At 48.6% G+C, this 19,310-nt stretch overlaps 5 protein-coding genes across 5 annotated transcripts; 3 read left to right on the top strand and 2 right to left on the bottom strand.

The window, feature by feature from the left end:
* Positions 1-167: 167 nt before the first annotated feature.
* On the bottom strand, positions 168-2,420 carry N7482_007970 (tetratricopeptide repeat protein; the record flags this gene model as incomplete). The annotated part of the gene is made up of 4 exons (XM_056690094.1): positions 168-872; positions 1,129-1,162; positions 1,255-1,797; positions 1,858-2,420. The coding sequence occupies 4 exons, from the start codon at positions 2,418-2,420 to the stop codon at positions 168-170; spliced, it is 1,845 nt and encodes a 614-aa protein (XP_056542523.1).
* Positions 2,421-2,714: 294 nt separating this feature from the next.
* N7482_007971 (uncharacterized protein) lies at positions 2,715-4,182 on the bottom strand (the record flags this gene model as incomplete). Its single annotated transcript, XM_056690095.1, has 3 exons — positions 2,715-3,741; positions 3,789-3,939; positions 4,002-4,182. 3 exons carry the CDS (start codon positions 4,180-4,182, stop codon positions 2,715-2,717), a joined length of 1,359 nt encoding a protein of 452 aa, XP_056542524.1.
* A 2,124-nt stretch (positions 4,183-6,306) lies between these two features.
* N7482_007972 (uncharacterized protein) lies at positions 6,307-7,698 on the top strand (the record flags this gene model as incomplete). The annotated part of the gene is made up of 1 exon (XM_056690096.1): positions 6,307-7,698. The coding sequence occupies one exon, from the start codon at positions 6,307-6,309 to the stop codon at positions 7,696-7,698; it is 1,392 nt and encodes a 463-aa protein (XP_056542525.1).
* Positions 7,699-9,039: 1,341 nt separating this feature from the next.
* On the top strand, positions 9,040-9,687 carry N7482_007973 (uncharacterized protein; the record flags this gene model as incomplete). Its single annotated transcript, XM_056690097.1, has 1 exon — positions 9,040-9,687. One exon carries the CDS (start codon positions 9,040-9,042, stop codon positions 9,685-9,687), a length of 648 nt encoding a protein of 215 aa, XP_056542526.1.
* A 2,013-nt stretch (positions 9,688-11,700) lies between these two features.
* Positions 11,701-14,103, top strand: N7482_007974 (ankyrin repeat domain-containing protein; the record flags this gene model as incomplete). The annotated part of the gene is made up of 2 exons (XM_056690098.1): positions 11,701-12,273; positions 12,349-14,103. 2 exons carry the CDS (start codon positions 11,701-11,703, stop codon positions 14,101-14,103), a joined length of 2,328 nt encoding a protein of 775 aa, XP_056542527.1.
* Between the last annotated feature and the right edge of the window lie 5,207 nt (positions 14,104-19,310).

A 19,310-nucleotide genomic window follows, 5' to 3' on the forward strand; every position in this document is an offset into this window, starting at 1 on the left:
TCTAGCTTCTGTTTCTTATTCCGGGAACGCTCCAGAATTAGATAAAGTGAGCGAGTGTTCTAGCCCTAATATTTCCTTTCTGTTTGCCAGTCAGTGTCGTAGTAAACTGAGGGAATCGGCATGGTTACCTGAAAGTTTCCAGGTAACGGAGAGGTTGGCCATACTCGTCAGTGTGGAAGGGTGGACTTCACCGAGCTTCTTGTTATGCGTCTCCACCACCTGCGCAAAGAAGGGTCTGCCATATTCCCACGGGCCGTAGTCCCCGTCCTTTGATGCCAGGCCGTGCTTGCCAGTGTGCCGGGATGATCCTCCCCGAGCTTCGCCCTGCGAATCTCTATCACCTGCATCTGGAGTTGCTCGGCCTCCTCCCACCTGCCCCGCTGCTGGTACATCGCTGCCAGTTTGCTCATACTCGCCAATGTGTCAGGATGGTCCGCGCCGAGCTCCGTCTCGCGAGTCTCCATCACCTGCAGCCCGAGCTGCTCGGCCTCTTTCCACCGGCCCATGTTCCAGTACGTCAATGCCAGGTTGGCCATGCTCATCAGCGTGTCGGGATGGTCCATGCCAAACTTCGTCTTAAGAGCCTCCATCACCTGCACCTCGAGCTGCTCGGCCTCTTCCCACCGGCCCTGGTCCCAATACGTCATTGCCAGCTTGGCCATGCTCGAAATCGTGTCGGGATGGTGCTCGCCGAGCTTCGTCTTGCGAGTCTCTATCACCCGCCTATCCAGCTTCTCAGCCTCTTCCCACTGGCCCTGTTTGAAATACGTTATTGCTAGGTTAGCTATACTCGTGAGCGTGTCGGGATGATCCTCGCCGAGCTTCGTCTTGCGAGTCTCTATCACCTGTATATTGAGTTTCTCGGCCTCTTCCTATCGGCCCTGGTTCGAATAAGTCGTTGCTAGGTTGCCTATACTAGTGAGTGTGTCGGGATGATCCTCGCCGAGCTTCGCCTTTCGAGACTCTACTACCTACATAAAGAGTTGCTCGGCCTCTTCCCACCGGCCCTGGCCCTAATACATCCCTGCTAGGTTGTCCATACTCGTCAATGTGTGCGGATGATCCTCGCCGAGCTTCTTGGTGCGGGTCTCCATTACCTGTATCCCGAGTTTCTCAGCCTCTTCCTACCGGCCCTGGTTCGAATAAGTCAATGCTAGGTTGCCTATACCCGCCAGCGTATCGGGATGACCCTTGCCGAGCTTTGTAGTGCGGATATCTATCACCTGCACCTCGAGTTTCCTAGCCTCTTCCTACCGGCCCTGGTTCCGGTACGTCGATGCTAGATTGGCCATACTCGACAGCGTGTCGGGATGATCCTCGCCGAGCTTCGTCTTGCGAGTCTCTATCACCTGCACGTTGAGCTGCTCGGCCTCTTCCCACCGGCCCTGGTTCCGGTACGTCGATGCTAGATTGGCCATACTCGACAGCGTGTCGGGATGGTCCTCGCTGAGCTTTGTCTTGCGAGTCTCCATCACCTGCACGTCGAGCTGCTCGGCCTCTTCCCACCGGCCCTGGTCCCAATACGTTATTGCTAGGTTAGCCATACTCGTGAGCGTGTCGGGATGATCCTCGCCGAGCTTCGTCTTGCGAGTCTCTATCACCTGTATATTGAGTTTCTCGGCCTCTTCCCAACGGCCCTGTTCGTAATACGTCGCTGCCAGATTGGCCATACTCGTCAGTGTGGCGGGATGATCCTCGCCGAGCTTAGTATTGCGAATCTCCATCGCCTGTATATTGAGTTTCTCGGCCTCTTCCCATCGGCCCTGGTTCGAATAAGTCGTTGCCAGATTGCCCATACTAGTGAGCGTGTCGGGATGATCCTCGCCGAGTTTCGCCTTTCGAGACTCTACCACCTACATAAAGAGTTGCTCGGCCTCTTCCCACCGGCCCTGGCCCCAATACATCCCTGCTAGGTTGTCTATACTCGTCAATGTGTACGGATGATCCTCGCCGAGCTTCTTGGTGCGGGTCTCAATCACCTGCACCTCGAGTTTCTCAGCCTCCTCCCACCGGCCCTGGTTCGAATAAGTCAATGCTAGGTTGTCCATACTCGCTAATGTGTCGGGATGACCCTTGCCGAGCTTTATAGTGCAGATATCCATCACCTGCACCTCGAGTTTCCTAGCCTCTTCCCACCGGCCCTGGTCCCGGTACGTCGATGCCAGGTTGGCCATACTCGTCAGCGTGTTGGGATGATCCTCGCCGAGCTTTATCTTGCTCGTTTCCGTCACCTGCACCTGGAGCTGCTCGGCCTCTTCCCACCGGCCCCGTTCCCAATACGTCAGGGCCAGGTTGGCCATACTAGTCATCGTGTCGGGATGATCCTTGCCGAGCTTCCTCTTGTGAGTCTCCATCACCTGCACCTGGAGCTGCTCGGCCTCTTCCCACCGGCCCTCAAGCCAGTATGCTGTTGCCAACATTGCTGTGCTTTCAAGGACTTCTTCATGGTCTTCACCTAACATGGTCTCCCTTACATTTCTTGATCTTGACGCCATTTCTTTTACATCTGCGATATTACCGCTTTGCCACGCATACCACGAACCTCTGAAAAGTAATGTAGCCCATTATCGTAGAGATTGAAACGATGCTGGCCGCTGCGACATTGCTGATTTAACGTGAGGAAAAAGCGACCGACATCGCTCCCAGTTTCCGTATTGACCGCTTGGGAATTCTTCGCACAAATTACTAACGAACATATCCCTCCACTGGTCTATTTATCCATAGGATTTCAGCCAGGCGTGCGTGGCCAGCTGCACTAGCCGATGCATCGTGAAGAAAGTGCCGTTCTCGCTAATAGATATGAATGAATAATCCCTTAGCGTTATGATATCGTCTTCGAAAACTGGGCCTATATCAGATTCAGATGTCTCCCTGTCACTGGAGTTATCTAAAAGCTCCGACTTTGAGGTGCAGTTGGCCACAGGATGGAGCCGGATAAGCTTCTCTGGTATCCCATGTCGATCGAAAAAGCTCATGAGAGAAAGCAGTTCCGCTGCAGATGGCTTTGTGTGGCGAATATAGTCGAATGATATTTGCCACGTCACCAGAATTGAATTCTTCGCTTCCCAGTCACGGTAAAGGTGCCCGGCTTCTTTTTTCAGAAGCCTTGTCGCTTCCCGGTCACTTCCCTGGAAGTCTCTTAGATATTGTGATACCGAATAGCGAGGCGCCCGATTTTGAATATAGCTAGCGGCCTGTACGATCGCTAGCGGCATAGACTCCAACGTGTCCACTAACTGTCGACTCTCCTGGCTCTCCCCTCCTTGTTGAAGCTTTCTTTGGAGAAGCTCTAGCGCCTCGGAGCTTTTCATCGGTTTAACTTCAATAATGTCCTTGCGATCGACCATTTTCAACGCAACCTCTCTCGTCCGACTCGTGATAATAGTAGATCCATTTCGGCTTCTAGGGACGTATTCTAATAGCGGTTTCGTCGAGGCATTCGTTGGGCCTTTCGTCGGGTCTTCCTTGCCTGCTGCGGGAAACGAGCAAAGGAATTTATCGTCATCGACATTGTCAAGGATACAAACCCATTTTCCTTTCTTCTCATCCCGTAGCCAGTTCTCGACCAATTCGAGTATGTTGACTTTAGACTCCTGACGACCCGGAATTTTAACCTGATCCGCGATGTTCCGGAAACTTTGCTCAAACCGGGCTGCGTTACTCGCATGGACCCAGAAAACCCAGGTCGTCGGCGATTCGGATCGGACCCGGTAAGAGTATTCGATGGCAAGCTGCGATTTCCTTCGAGTCGTGAGCAATACACCATGTACCGGTCGCACTACACTCACCCGACACCGCCGAGCCCGACCAGCGCTATTCTCGACCCTGGCACGGAGCTTTTCTCGTGAATCCAATGAAGCAAAGTGTTGCGACTGACAAAGTCTAGATCGCGCGGGAATGGGACAGTTGATAAAGGGCTAGGAGGAGTCTCCGGTCGCTCTGGGGTGGGAAGCGGTGGTTAGTAAGTCGACATGACACAAGTCAAGTTCCTTTTGACTTACCCGGCGGCAGATGGAATTCTGCCGTGAATGTTCCAGTGTTAGTCCCCACTTGTGCCCCATAGTTGACGCCAGAGTAAGTTGTCGATGCCATGATCAAGTTACTGTACACCGTGTGAATTTCAATCGAAGGGCCGTTGTCTGACTCCCAGCTGAAAGAGGGGCAGTTCCTCAACTTCATCATCAGGTGATTTCGCGGCGCTAGGACGGGGAATCAGATTGGCGGGCAGTCCACATGTTACTATACCATACAGGGATTTTCGAAACTGCCTTGACCAGTACACACTGAGAGTCTCTTTCTCGGCCCCACTGCCAAGACCTTAGCGCAGATCATTCATTTGGCCTGCAACAGTAAGTTGCGGTCCGACTACAGTATATACCCTGTTGACTATTGGTCTGATTTTATCATGGCTCCACTAAAAGTATCCTAAAGCGGGAGAGTTTCATAAGGTCACCAGCTTCTCGTTTGACCAACATTCGGCCATGTGGTTCGTATAGTTTAAATCAGCTATACCCATATTCCATGTCTTCGTGATCTACAGAAACGCAAAATCTAGATCAAGCGATCAAAAGCACTTTGGAATATTTATTGGGCAAGCTGCCACAATAGCTACCTTATATGTAAAGAATACTTTTATGTACCTGCTCAGCTCGTTAATATCCACGACCTTCCATCTTCCAAAATGAGACTGGAAAGTATTATTCTTGCAGCGGCGGTCGGTGCTCTCGCGTCTCCGCTCACCGACAGACAAACCTCCATTACATGTTCCAGTGGCAACCAGACGCCAAAATGCTGCCAGCTTCTGTTCCTGTCAATGTATTAGGGAAAACCGTTGATATCGGAGTGGGATGTGTGAGAGTACGCAATACCCTCATATTTTTCCACCACGATATTTAATTTAGGCGGCGTTGACCGGTTCTGTAGTGGGCAGCTCGTGTAAGGGTCAAACCCTTTGCTGCAATACCGAAAATGTGTGACTTGAACATGGCGTTGATGAGGTGAAGCTACGTATGTAACCTGAACAGTTTTTGATTGATATCCTGAACGTTTGCACTGGGGGTGGAAGTATTGGGGGTGGTGTTGGTTGATTGTTGACCTTGTACCCCACCTTTAGCCCAGGTACATAAAGATGCCTGCGACATAATTTTGATTGAATGCGTTACGGTTATTTAATTTTCCCTAAGCACACTCAAAATTAAATGGGCCGATTTGCACACCTTGAGAACAAAATTGAGGAATATAAGGAGTTAATTCCAATTAAAGCAGCTAAGGGCCGCATTTTCTAACGCTATCAACTAAACACAAAAATGACGACGCCACCCAAACGCCCACCTTACTCATGCTAAATTAGTTCATAAATAGGGATCGCTTTCTTCACGCTCTCGACCCAGCGCTGAATGTCTTGTACGAACCGTCGAGCAATACCCATCTTTATACAGTCGATAGCGAAAACGGCTTCTACCCTGATGGCTGCTTTTCTTTTCTCGGGCCCCACTGCCAAGGGACTAGCGTGAAACTCTATTACGCGCGAACTCGTACTGGAATGACAGCCTTTGGTATCGTGTGGTATTAAATACTAGATTTATGATATTGAATTACTCAATGACTGCGTCTGGCGCATCTACGTGCGCAATGCACTATATTTTCCAATTTACAGTATTTAATTCGTATGTCCTTTGGAATCGTATTTATCACGTGGCAACGCGTAGTGTAGAATAATTGGCTTCTAAAGACCCATCGCGCGGCCCTCAACTTACTGAGTGCGGAACTGTTGAAAGACTCATCCATACATTATCCATTTGTATTAAAATCAACACGGGAATTAATGAGATGATTTTTATTACCTACATTATTTCAGCCTTGTCGTTTTGATCTCAATCAAAATTTCTTTTCTCTTTTTCTGTGTACCGGGGAAGCGCAGATTTGCGAGGGCCTCAATATTAGATGCTTACATCTATTCCTAATCAGGAATAGTGGTCGATCATCTTATGGAAGATCTTGGAACCAGGAAGATCTACGTGCAAACAAGGCAAACACCGCTCTGCCTGCACTCCGGAGGTCCCAACCTCATCACTTCTCACATCGCTCCGTCATCACCGATCAGACCAAAGAGAATGCTTGTATAACCTACCAACGCTATCACCAGATGCTGCTTACTCCACAGAGTTTCTTGTTTGCCTGTGCTCTCTTCTCAGCGGCTGCTTTCTCCTGGTAAGAATCAACGAGTATCAAGCAAAGCGAAATTTCCCTCCCTAAAGCCTCTCAATGTACAATGATGTTAATAATTGGCTGAATAGCTGCACAAATATGCGTAGCCCATTCAACACTCAGAATGACCCACTGCTATTTGATTCGTATGACCAACCCGGCCAATCATCGCTCTTTGCCCTGACCCCAGAATATGCCCCGACCCCCGGATATGGCATCTGCCAGACACCCTCTGTGATGAGTATCATTAGCCCGGAAGACCGCCCAGATGACGACTTTTCCCCGCAGCACCGATCGCCGCAAACAAACCAGATTCCATTACTTCAGCTGGGTGAGTGGGAAGAAGGACGGTTGTACGATGAGCTTCCACCCACCTGTATTCACTATTCGATTGTGTGGAAGATGACTCTCAACAACAACAAATCTATCTGGAAAAGCACAGAGCAAGACCTGGTGTTGGCTCCGCGATTTCACTGGCGTCTTTTTTTGGGGCCCAAGTTAAAGGAAGTTGTAGGCAAGAAGTTTGCACAGAAAAGTGTTGAATTAGATGATACAACCATCGTTGTATCGGTGAACCATCGTAATCAGCCAGACCTCACTCTCTCCTGTGACAAAACAGAAGTGGATTGGCCCGCTGTGGAGAAACAGCTTTTCGTGTGGGGTGATCTTTTCCGTGCTGGGAAAAAACTAACACTGAATATGTCGTTCAACTATACCGAGGGCAATCACGTTCCAAGGCCCAATCCAAGAGGGACAGATAAAAGAGGGGCCTCATCTGCTACCCAGCTTATGTTGCTTGAGCGGCAAGCAAATATCCATACAGAAGAACAGGCCACTGGGCAACCTCCTACTTGGGACCGGGTGTACAGTCTGATGCGGTGCTCCAGTGCAGCATGTGAGCTGGGACCGCATTGCTGGCGTGATCCTTTAAGCAAGAAGCATATCAAGCTGACAGTACAGAATCTGAGGGCCCTTGTGAGCTACGCGGAGGAAAGTGATCGGTTGAAAACCCACGACGACGTCCCTGAATCAATTCGTGAAAAGCTATATATACAGGAGCAGCAGCGACTTGAGAGGCAAAAGGGAGGCACTCAGTCCACCAATGGTTACCCCCCTATCAACATCACCAACGTTCTTCCTGCGCAGGCTTCTCCTCCCTCTGTGCCAACTACACCGACTCCGATGCCGATTTCGTGTCCAGGAAAAACGCCTCCAGATTTCCTCGAAATCCCTGGTCTACGGGACATTGCTGTTGCTGAATATAGTGAATGGCAGCAATCCCAAGTAAATGATGAGAAACTAAAAGAAGAGTTTCGGAACGCTCGCGATACTGCCCTCGAAGATGGACTGGATCTCGTGCAGATCCACAAGGATCAGGATCCAGGATTTTTCATCAAGAATGGCATCAAAAGAGGTATTGCTCGTCGTTTTGTTGGGGACATTAAGTATTGGGTCGAGCATTATAAGTGCAACATAGAGGATAGACTATAAAATGGAAAATATATATATTCGATTGTCATGGTTCTTCGATGTTCCAGCCCGCATGTCGGAAATGGCCTTTCGCGCTTTTCTCCCTTGCCCCGACTACATCAACACACCATTCGAGGTAGGTACTGAAACCCTGACCCGGATTCTCTTCATACGTCAGCCAATGTCGTTTAATGAAAGCCTTCAGCTCAGCAAAGAACTCCTCAATAGGGTTTAGATCTGGAGAGTAGGGTGGTAAATACACCAATTTGACCCCGGCTGCGGAACAAATTTGCCGAATACCCTCCGTACGATGGAAAGAGGCATTGTCCATGACAAGAACGGATTTCGGTTCTGGCCACTTCCCACAGTGATGTAGAAGTTGCCGTATAAAATCCTCAAATACAACGGCATCTGTCGATCCTTGGAAGACTCGTGCAAAGACGACTCCATCCTGGGCATATGCGGGAAGTATCTGGTACCGCTGTCCACGATGAAATTGAGAAATCTGGACGGGTGTCACTCCCAGTGGAGACCACCCGGTCCGTCTGAAACCCGCCCGTTTATCACAGCCCGACTCATCCACATAAACCAGGTGATAGGATCGGAAAGAGGAGATGGTGTGAAGGTAGAAGTCCCGAAGTTCAATGTTCCGTCCTCTCGCTATCCGCCTTGCAGCTTTCTTAGACCATCCGACTGATGCGAGCGCTCTGCCAATGCTATATATAGTCACCAGGATGCGAAACTCATCCCACAAGAAGATCACCATCTCATCCTGATATAGATCCGGCTTCTCGAGAAGACGCTCACAAAGAGCTTCAAGCATCGGTGGGGTAATCGTTCGTCGTCGTCCAATACCGTTGGGAGGGGCCCTAACATTTCCAAAGCACCGTAGGTTCGAGCGGGCGGCGCTGATAGATCGTGGGGTGCAATGGGCAGCTTTGGCTATTTCCGCGTTAGTATACGGTTTAGAGTCTTGTATTATATCACGAATAAGATCAAGTCGCCATGGTTCAAGCTTTGGTGCCATATCTACCCAGCGGGGCTGCAGCCACCAGTGCTGACGGGGCTCAGCCTTGCGTGCCACTTCAGTCGAGCACGGACCACGTTGTCACGTGCAGCTCCCAAACTACAGGCTGATCGCTTTCTCCAATAGCATTCGCTCTCTTGCCGCGCTATGCTGCTCCCTCAGCCTGGGCTGAGCCTCTACCGCTGGCGGCGGGGTTCCTGCTTTCTGCCTCGCAATGGGGCTCTATTCTCCTGATAGTCAAGTAGGCGACCCGTCAACATTAGTTGCTCTCTAACTTCTCCTCATATTTTCGTCAGAGGATCGTTCTTTTCACGAAACGACGCTAGACCTTCCACATGGCCCGTCCCCCACGAGATGCCTTCCAAATCGGCTGGATCTGTGCCCTTCCGATCGAAGCTGCAGCTGCTATCGAAATGCTAGATGAGAAGTTTGGGATTCTCGAGGAGCAAGATGCAGCGGACTCGAATACCTATACGTTGGGCCGAATCGGCAAACATTACGTCGTGATCGCCTGCCTCCCTGGAGGCCAGTACGGAACCACCTCTGCTACCACGGTCGCAAATAACATGCTTCGCACCTTCTCCAAATCACTTCGAATCGGACTGATGGTCGGTATTAGAGGTGGAATCCCTTCAGCTGCTCATGATATCCGTCTCGGCGATATCGTCATTAGCTGTCCCGAAGGCACTTGCGGTGGGGTGATTCAATACGATACGGGCAAGATTATCGCAGATGGTGAATTTGAGCGTACTGGCTCGCTGAACAGTCCCCCGAAGGCGCTTTTGACTGCAGCTGGCATGATGAGAACTGCCGGGCTGACAGATAATCCCCAGTACCCGGAATATCTCCGAAACGCAAGCGGAAGAACCGCTCGAACTCGGAAGAGTTTTGGCAGGCCTACTGCAAATTCCGATCGACTCTTTCAGGCCATCCATGATCATCCTGCTAGTTCGAGCAGCTGTAACGGATGTCTAGCGGAGTAGGAAGAGACCAGAGATAAACGCGAGGACAACGATCCACAGCCCCATTATGGTATCATTGCTTCTGGTAATAAGGTCATTAAGCACGGGCAAACAAGAGAGCAACTTCGTTTACAGACTGGAGCATTATGCTTCGAGATAGAGGCAGCTGGTTTGATGTTAGACTTCCCCTGCATTGTCATCCGCGGTGTGTGTGATTATGCCGACTCACACAAGAACAAGCAATGGCAAGGATATGCTGCCCTAGCAGCCGCAGCATATACAAAGGAGTTACTGGGCTATATCCCTGCTGGTCACGTTTCGCAAGAGAGCTTGATAGTAGATACATACAGTAAGTGAAATCAATCCTAGCTCAGTTAGTTCTGAATTAAGAGTGGCTTACTCATATGGCTCTCTGTAGACGACCTGAAAGTCGAAATCAAAGGCACAAATCAACGCTTAGATTTAGCATACAATCAACAAGAACAACATCATCGTGAGAAGGTTGCGTTTGCTTTAACGGATCAGCAAAACCGTTGTCTCCAAACATTCAAGGTATCAAATTACGAGGAGCAGAAGAACATCAATCCGAGAAAAGTAGAGGGGACTTACCTATAGGCTTTACAGAGCGCTGAATATATCCGTTGGTCGGAGAGCAGCTGCAACGATCTTCTCTAGGTGTCGGCCGACCCAGGCTGTGGGAAGTCTGTACTTTCCCGATCGATAATCGATGACTTCTGCGAAATTTCTAGCCCAGAAGTGACAATCTGTTACTTTTTCTTCAAAGATAACGATGAACAGAATCATCTTGCTTTAGCACTTTGCTCGGTACTCCACCAGCTTTTTAGCCAGCGGCCTCAGCTCTTGCGTCATGCTATACCATCTTAGGGGGAAAATGGGGAGAAGCTCCGACAAGAGGTTGACAAACTGTGGAGGATTTTTACAATCGCCGCATTATCTGATGAATTTTGCAAGACAATCTGCATTTTCGATGCGCTTGATGAATGCCGTGAGGTTGATCAGAATCGACTAATTAAGAAGCTCCAATCATTTCACCGCCTGCCACATCCGCAGATACAGGATACCTGGCTGAAATTTCTTGTCACGAGTCGTCCCTATGATGATATCCAGAATAGTTTTCGAGTGATCACGGGCTCTTTCCCACATGTTCATTTGAAAGGAGAGCAAGAAAATGATCAGATCCACCAAGAAATCGATCTTGTCGTGAAAATGCGAGTAAAGGACCTCGCCGAAAGAGCGGCGCTGTCGTAGGACACAGAGCAGCGACTCGAGCTACAGCTTCTGTAAATGGAGCACCGTACGTATCTCTGGCTACATTTAGCAATGGACGATATTTAATCTAGACTCGAGGACAGTCTTCGCCCGGCTGAAGAGTCAATCGGAGAGTCTATCGAGGTGATCCCTCAATCGGTAGATGAGGCATATGAGAAGATCCTTAGTCGAGTGCCCTCCCGTCAAGTGAATGTTGCGAGGAAGATCTTACAAATCATCGTCGCAGCACGGCGCCCTTTAATAACAGCGGAAATGGCCATGGCGCTCGGTATTGCCACCTCTCCACAAGCCCAAACTGCTGCATAAGCTGGAATTAAACTATCCCAAATCGACGAAAAGCTGCGTTAAATATGTGGTCTATTTGTTTTCGTTAACAACTCCAAGATCTACCTGATTCATCAGACAGCCAGAGAATTTCTTGTGAAGAAGAGTAGTTCCAATACTATTAACTACTTATTCTCGTGGAGCTTGACTGACACCGAGGATCAAATGGCTGTTATCTGTTTACGATATCTACAGATGAAGGATCTGGAAGATGACAATAAGGATTCAAACTCTAACATTCGGAGCTTTTTAGAGTATTCAGCAGTATATTGGCCGGACCACAAACGGAAGATAAGTCTAACCCAAGACTAAAAAGCAACCGGCCAAGTTCAGCAAATGTATGAGATGAGTGGGAATAGGTTTTCATTATGGTTCCCTCTGTTTTGGAAGGCTATCGCAATTTACGGGAAACCGCCGTCGATGACTGCTTTACATCTGGCGTCATTTAACGGGCATGAGCGGGAGGTTGAGTTTTTGCTTTCTCTTGGTGGAAAGGACATTAATTCGACCGATAGCACTGGAACCTATCCCATTATCTCGGCCTCTCAGAATGGTTATGAGAAGGTCGTGCAGTCGCTACAGGAGAAGGGCGCTGACGTCAACGCTCAAGGTGGACTGTATGGGAATGCTCTCCAAGCTGCGTCTTCGAGAGGACACGATAAGATTGTGCAGCTCCTGCTGGAGAAGGGCGCTGAGGTCAACGCCCAAGGTGGATGGTATGAGAATGCGCTCCAAGCTGCGTCTTCGAGAGGACACGATAAGATTGTGCAGCTCCTGCTGGAGAAGGGCGCCGAGGTCAACGCCCAAGGTGGACACTATGGGAATGCTCTCCAATCTGCGTCTTTGGAAGGACATGATAAGATTGTACAGCTCCTGCTGGAGAAGGGCGCTCAGGTTAACGCCCAAGGTGGACGGTATGAGAATGCGCTCCAAGCTGCTTCTTCGAGAGGACATGATAAGATTGTGCAGCTCCTGCTAGAGAAGGGCGCTGAGGTCAACGCCTAAGGTGGAGAGTATGGGAATGCTCTTCAATCTTCGTCTTTGGAAGGACACGATAAGATTGTACAGCTCCTGCTGGAGAAGGGCGCTCAGGTCAACGCCCAAGGTGGACGGTATGAGAATGCGCTCCAAGCTGCGTCTTCGAGAGGACACGATAAGATTGTACAGCTCCTGCTAGAGAAGGGCGCTGAGGTCAATGCTCAAGGTGGAGAGTATGGAAATGCTCTCCAAGCTGCGTCTCTACGAGGATATAATAAGATCGTGCAATTGCTGCTAGAAAAGGGAGCTAGAGTCAATAAGCAAGATGGACACTTCGGAATTGCTTTCCAGGCTACGTCTACTGGAAGATATGATGAGATTGCGCAGTTGCTGCTTGAAAAAGGAGCTGGACGCAATGTTCGAGGTGGAAGCTTTGGAAATGCTCTCCAGGCTGCGTCTTACGGGGGGCATGATGGAATTGTGCAGTTGCTACTAGAAAAAGGAGCTAGAGTCAATAAGCAAGGTGGACACTTTGGAAATGCTTTCCAGGCTGCGTCTTTTGGAGGATATGATAAGATTGTGCAGTTACTGTTTGAAAAAGGAGCTGGGATCAATGTCCAAGGCGGATACTTTGGAAATGCTCTCCAGGCTGCGTCTTATGGGGGGCATGATAAAATTGTGCAGTTACTGCTAGAAAAAGGAGCTAGGCTCAATAAGCAAGGTGGATTCTATGCAACTGCTCTTCAAGCTGCGTCTTACGGAGGACATGATGAGATTGTGCAGTTCCTACTGGAAAAGGGAGCTGAGATTAATGCCCAAGGTGGAGAGTATGGGAATGCCCTCCAAGCTGCGTCTTCGAGAGGACACGATAAGATTGTGCAGCTCCTGCTGGAGAAGGGAGCTGAGATTAATACCCAAGGTGGAGAGTATGGGAATGCCCTCCAAGCTGCGTCTTCGAGAGGACACGATAAGATTGTGCAGCTCCTGCTGGAGAAGGGAGCTGAGATTAATACCCAAGGTGGACAGTATGGGAATGCTCTCCAAGCTGCGTCTTACAGAGGACATGATACGATCGTGCAGTTGCTACTGGAAAACGGAGCTGAGATTAATACCCGAGGTGGACACCATGAGAGTGCTCTCCAAGCTGCGTCCTACAGAGGACACGATAAGATTGTGCAGCTCCTGCTGGAGAAGGGAGCTGAGATCAATGCCCAAGGTGGATTCTATGGGAGTGCTCTCCAAGCTGCGTCGTTGGAAGGACACAATAAAATCGTAGAGTTGCTGTTGGAGAAAGGAGCTCAGATCAGTGCCCAAGGTGGATTCTATGGGAATGCTTTTCAAGCTGCGTCTTACAGAGGACATGATAAGATTGTGCAGTTACTTCTTGAGAAAGGAGTCGATGTAAACGCCCAAAGTGCAAGTTTTGGAAATGCTCTCCAGGCTGCGTCTGCTGGAGGAAACGTTACGATTGTGCAGTCGCTACTAAGAAAAGGAGCTCAGATCAATGCCCGAGGTGGAGACTATGGTAGTGCCCTCCAAGCTGCGTCTTTGGAAGGACATGATAAGATTGTACAACTCCTGCTTGAGAAGGGCGCTGAGGTCAACGCCCAAGGTGGAGAGTATGGGAATGCCCTCCAAGCTGCGTCTTCGAGAGGACACGATAAGATTGTGCAGCTCCTGCTGGAGAAGGGCGCTGAGGTCAACGCCCAAGGTGGATGGTATGAGAATGCGCTCCAAGCTGCGTCTTACAGAGGACACGATAAGATTGTACAGCTCCTGCTAGAGAAGGGCACTCAGGGTGGAGAGGATGGAAATACTGTCCAAGGTGCGTCTTTGGTAGAATAATATAAGATTTTGGTAATCCTCAGCGCGTCTGGTTCCTAATTAGTCCAAACCCCTACCCATCTCTCTTGAGGTTGAAGGTCCCATGACCTCGGAATTTGTACATCAAGTAGCTGCTACTGTAACTACTGGCATTAGCTAAGTGGCTTCCCATTGTCGCCATATCATAATCTCGCTTGATATGAATATAGGAATTATCATCTACGAATGACTGAAGAGGTCTCTTCGTAAAATTCAAAATTTCTGTCTTACTATCACACGTATGCTGGGGATACTGTAAAGGCTGTTTATTAACAACCCTGTTTTGTAAAGAGCATGTAATTTACAGTATCTGTATTGTCATATTTATGAGTTCTATCTATTCTTGAAACAATAGTGGGGTAAATATCCCTTGGCAGTGGGGCCTGGATGAAGAAAAGCAGCCAAAAGGGTAGAAGCTGTTTTCGCTATCGACTGTATTCCATCCCGTTTTCTGAACTTGTAGGATGATTCGCCACATAGACGGTCATGCAGTCTGTCAACAAAAGCGCCGAGGTCATGTGTTGACTTTGCAGAAACCTGATTCCTTTCACTGTGATATAATCTCCAGACGCCATTTCAAGTCATCCTGACGGTGCTTTTCAAGGCCCCCTCCAATGAATCCAACGTCTGCACGTAATTCATTTCAATCAATCACAGTAAGTGCTCAATGTTCTTCGAAAGAAACTCTTCAAGTTCCTGGGCCACGAACTATCATGGATTCATCAGTCACTTCAAGGTTCTGTAGGATAGTATTGTTTTGGCACACTCTTCTCTTGGTTCTTGCAACATGAAATCGTTGACAAGTTCCTTCACTGACCCACTCCAATTAGCTGCAAAGCCTCGATCTTCCACAACTTTTATGAACGATTGTTAGGAAACGCTCGATATCCCCTCAACGGTCCCCGACATCTAAAACTTTTCAACGATTCTTCGACATTCCCCTCCCCACAATCCCGTAAATGAATTTTGCTGAATAATTAAATACCTGAGAAAATGTCGGAAGAACGACGAATTCCTGATCTTAGTTTTTCACCGGATGTTCCCTAGTGGCTTTTATCAATGGAACTGTTTTTCAACGCGCTCCAGATCTTCCCTTCAACGCTTCCCTTCAACGCTTCCCTTCAATTCTTCCCTTCAACGCTTCCCTTCAACGAGGTTCGAATCTTCTGTGTTCCCTTCCATTTATTTTTTTCACCGACTCCCTCAGTTGATGTTTTCAACGACTACTTAATTTCAACGTCTTCTTATTTTCAACGATCACTAGAATTATTTTCTTCAATACTCTCCCGCCCCTAATAATCTTAACGGTTACAGAATCAGCGACCGAATCGCTCAATTTAGTTCCAGCGGCTTGGCCAGAAATTAGCTGGCAATATGGACTTTTCATACCAACGACTTAAATCCTTTCAACGGCTCGCGGAATTAAGTTTCATTTTTTATAGTTTTTTTTTCCTTTTTTCTTTTTCAACCATCGTCTAGAAATATCTCCCTCAATGATAGGTCTATTCGATTTTTTCCGGTGGTAGCCCTTAACGATGATACGTGTATCATGATCTTGCACGCCTATCGTTGACTCGACTCTTCAAGAGTCATGTAGAAATGATTACGAGTGTTTCTTGATATATATACGTATCGTGCCTACCAGCGCTCTACTATGCGATTTGGCCCCTAGATGACTGTATGACTGCTTAGATAGTACCTCGGAGAAAAGCGTAACAGTAGAGAGCTAAGAAGGAAGGCCGCGGCGCCACTTTACGCGACCTAGGTGAGCGACGCGTCGGAGAGTGGATGTCGTGTTGGTCGGTGGGTTGGTGGGGCAACAGATGGGCTTCGGCTAATTTATAAAATAGGAAAGTTGTTTTGATAGTGTCGTTCACTGTTTGTGCTGCCGTTCTCTTCGTGTTTTTACGCGTTTTGATTGTAATTCCTGGTATGATTCAATCACTTCGCTAAGATATAGACTGGGCTCTGCAGTAGACATCTATTAGAGGACGTCTCTTGTCGTGGTTAAGAATAATCATTACCTTACAGATTGCGTACTACACTCAATATATATAACTATCGTATTTTCTGAACCTCTTAAACGTTCCGTTACACCGACGGCCAGGCAGTCTTTTAGCAAATGCGGCGAGGACATGCGGCGACGCTATCGATGCCTGATTCCCTTCTACCATGATATAATCTCCACACGCCATTTCAAATCATCGACAAGAGGCAGTAACACGTGAAGCCAGCCCGCGAGAACGACCAAGCAAACTTATGCCAGCCACCACCTTCACTGCCTTCCCCATCGCTGCCTCGTTCTCGCCACGGGGCAAGTTCGCGTGAGAAGAGTAGGAGCGAAACGCGACGCCTAGTCCTGGCGGAAAGGTCGATCTTGAAGATACTCGCGGACCCTTCTACGACCGGTCGGAACACGAATCCACCCTGTAATACGCCGCCTCGTTAGCCAGATCGTCTTTAATCTCCCCTCGTGCTAGGTCCGCTACCAGAAATCAGAATACTTGGTCAGTTACGATGATGATGTGATGCGAGCAAGATTGACCTATAATAGCTTCTTAATTAATAATCTTCTCAGTGCTTTTGGCCCCTTAGCTCCTGCCGACGATCCTAGTGAGGACTAAAAGCTTAAGCGTGGCCGCGTCCCTCTCGGATGCAGTGATTTCGTACAGTCGCTATTTCCCACCTACCCGTCTCGCCGATCTTGAAACTTCCGAATTACGAAGCTGATTCGCACCGCGTAGGTAGCCAATTCCTTCCTTTACCTGCCCCTAGTCAGTGATGTATACACACCTTCCAGCGGCGCCTCAGCTCCGTAAGTTCCTGCCACGTACCATTCCAGCATTTGCCGCAATTACGCTCTCAGATATTAGGCATTTTAGAGCCAGGATCTAGTAGAGGGACAATTCATCCGGCTCCTACACCAGGAAGGTGCGATGATCATGGAGGAAACACAGTTTCAAGGACGGGAAACTAGAATGCAGCATCTCACCGACCGAGCCCAGCAAGGGTGTAGATAGTGGTGAGCTGCGTGTCCAGCTCTTGGGCATGGGCAAGCTCTGCTCCTGGCTAACCGGGCCGGTTACGAAGATATTAAACCGGGCTATAGCAATGGCAATGGCAAAGGCGGTTTGTACGACTTGCTTAGCTGGTCTTAGTAAGGAGCTATAGTAGATCCATACGGTCCTTAGTTGGTCAGTTTCTCTATTGCCGACTGAGTAGTACCCAGCTACAAAGCCGAATTCCACACTATCAGCTTGCTTCTGGCCCTGAATTACAAGCTCTTGCCACTGACGCTACACCGTAATAGAGAAGTGCTTATCTACCGACGTGCTGATCTAGATGCCCCGCCGAAGATACAGGGACGTTGCTGTTCCTATTAATTCTACCATCTATCTGTAACGAGCCTACTCTGTCAAAGCCTATTTACAAAATAACTGCGACATACGGTTCTACTTCTACTCCGAGGCCTATCTCTTCTAACCGGGCTATCAGATTTTCCATGCTTTCCTCGGTCCGCTGCTTAATGAGCAAGATCTCTAGAGATAGTGCTGTTAACCGTCGCTTGCGCTTATAGTCGAAGGCGGGCTCGAGTGTAGCAATATTCGTGGAATGTTCTTCCGTGATAGTTAGTTCGCATTCGTCCAGGAAGCGTTGCAGAGTACGTATCAGCCTTCGTATCCGTTACAGTCGCTGCAGGTCTCTTATATCGAATGGAGGCTACAGTCAAACAACACGAGGGAAGGAATGCTAGAAGGCGGGAGCCGGATACCTAATAATCTAATATAACTAAGGACAGATGCTTAGGCTTAGGTACTAGCTTCGATATATAACATCTAGTATTCATAGGTGTGCTTACCCTCTAGCCCCGCTGCTACTATATACTATTACGCTACCATCTGTCTCAACGCTATTCCTTAGCTATAGAGGCAGACTTCGATTCACCGTTTTCGCTACCAACTCTACCGCTGTACTCGGACTTTTCGAGTTCCTCTAACACCCTGTCCAGTATCTCTTTTATCGATTCCGGGTCATCCCCCTCCCCCTCAGCCGCCCCCTTTCTATCTCCGTCTCCTTTAAGTTCCTGCGCTTTCATCTAATGGTCCAGCACTTTCCCCATTCTCTTACACGTTTCGTAGAAGATTTCTGCCAATCGAGAAAGCTGATCCTGCTCGGCGGTCATCTACTACAGAGCGGCCTACACGGCGCCCAGCTCCTATTCGGCTTTAACTTAGGCTCGTTCTGCTCGGACGGCACGAGCGTCGAATCGGGCGAGCATCCGAAGGAATTCCTACTCTGCCATTAGATCAAGGTCTTATAGCAACTACCAATAGCGATAGACTCACCGGAGCATCTATCGTAGGGTCGGAAAGAAGCATGGTTTTTAGATTTATATAGAGTTCCGGATAGAAGTTTCAAGACCTAACGCTTACTGTATCACGCTTCTGATAGGTTTAGGCAATCTCACGAAGATCATAATCGCACCCGAGAGTCTTTAAATACTACAAACGACATATTTGACCCTATTACGCATCGCTTAGGTAGGACAAGCTGACCGGTAGGGTAGAGTCGAATTCTTTCTGCAGCTAATTTTACAGTCGAACGGTAGACAATGCTATCTACCCGGGGTGGTCGACCTTCAACGCTTACGGCTAATTATACAGAAAAGTGATAAGGTCATTTCCCTCAACAGTAATTCTCCTTAAGATATATCGACTGGATAAACTGTTGGCGTCAAGCATTCTTCGAGTTTTCGTGCTACTGTACTTCGTTCACCGACTACATAGTCAGAACACCTTACGGTGGGTGGGACTATCGGGGGGACGTTTGTACATCAGACCTGACAGTCTGTATATAATCCGTACCTCTAAACTTTACGCAGAATCTTGACATTATTTTTGACATACAGTACTATCAAGGATACAATAGTATAGTACAGTGTGACATAGAAATCTCGTCTAATTGGAAAATCCCTAGCTGGTTCCCCTTAATGCAGGGAACATAATTTCAAGCTATTCTTGAAAGTTGATTGAGATAAGATTTTGGGCAGGTCTTAGCTTCTGCGCCTCTAGTGAGAAGTCGCATACTAGTCCCCAGCACCACTTAGAGGTACCCACCCATCGCTGAGGGGCCTAGGTTTCCCTAAGCGCAATGATGACTTGATGCGGTACGGGCATTACGACACGGAC

The sequence above is a fragment of the Penicillium canariense genome, assembly GCF_028826845.1.
Source record: "Penicillium canariense strain IBT 26290 chromosome Unknown utg000004l_segment0_segment0, whole genome shotgun sequence".
NCBI classification, from domain to species: Eukaryota; Fungi; Ascomycota; class Eurotiomycetes; order Eurotiales; family Aspergillaceae; genus Penicillium; species Penicillium canariense.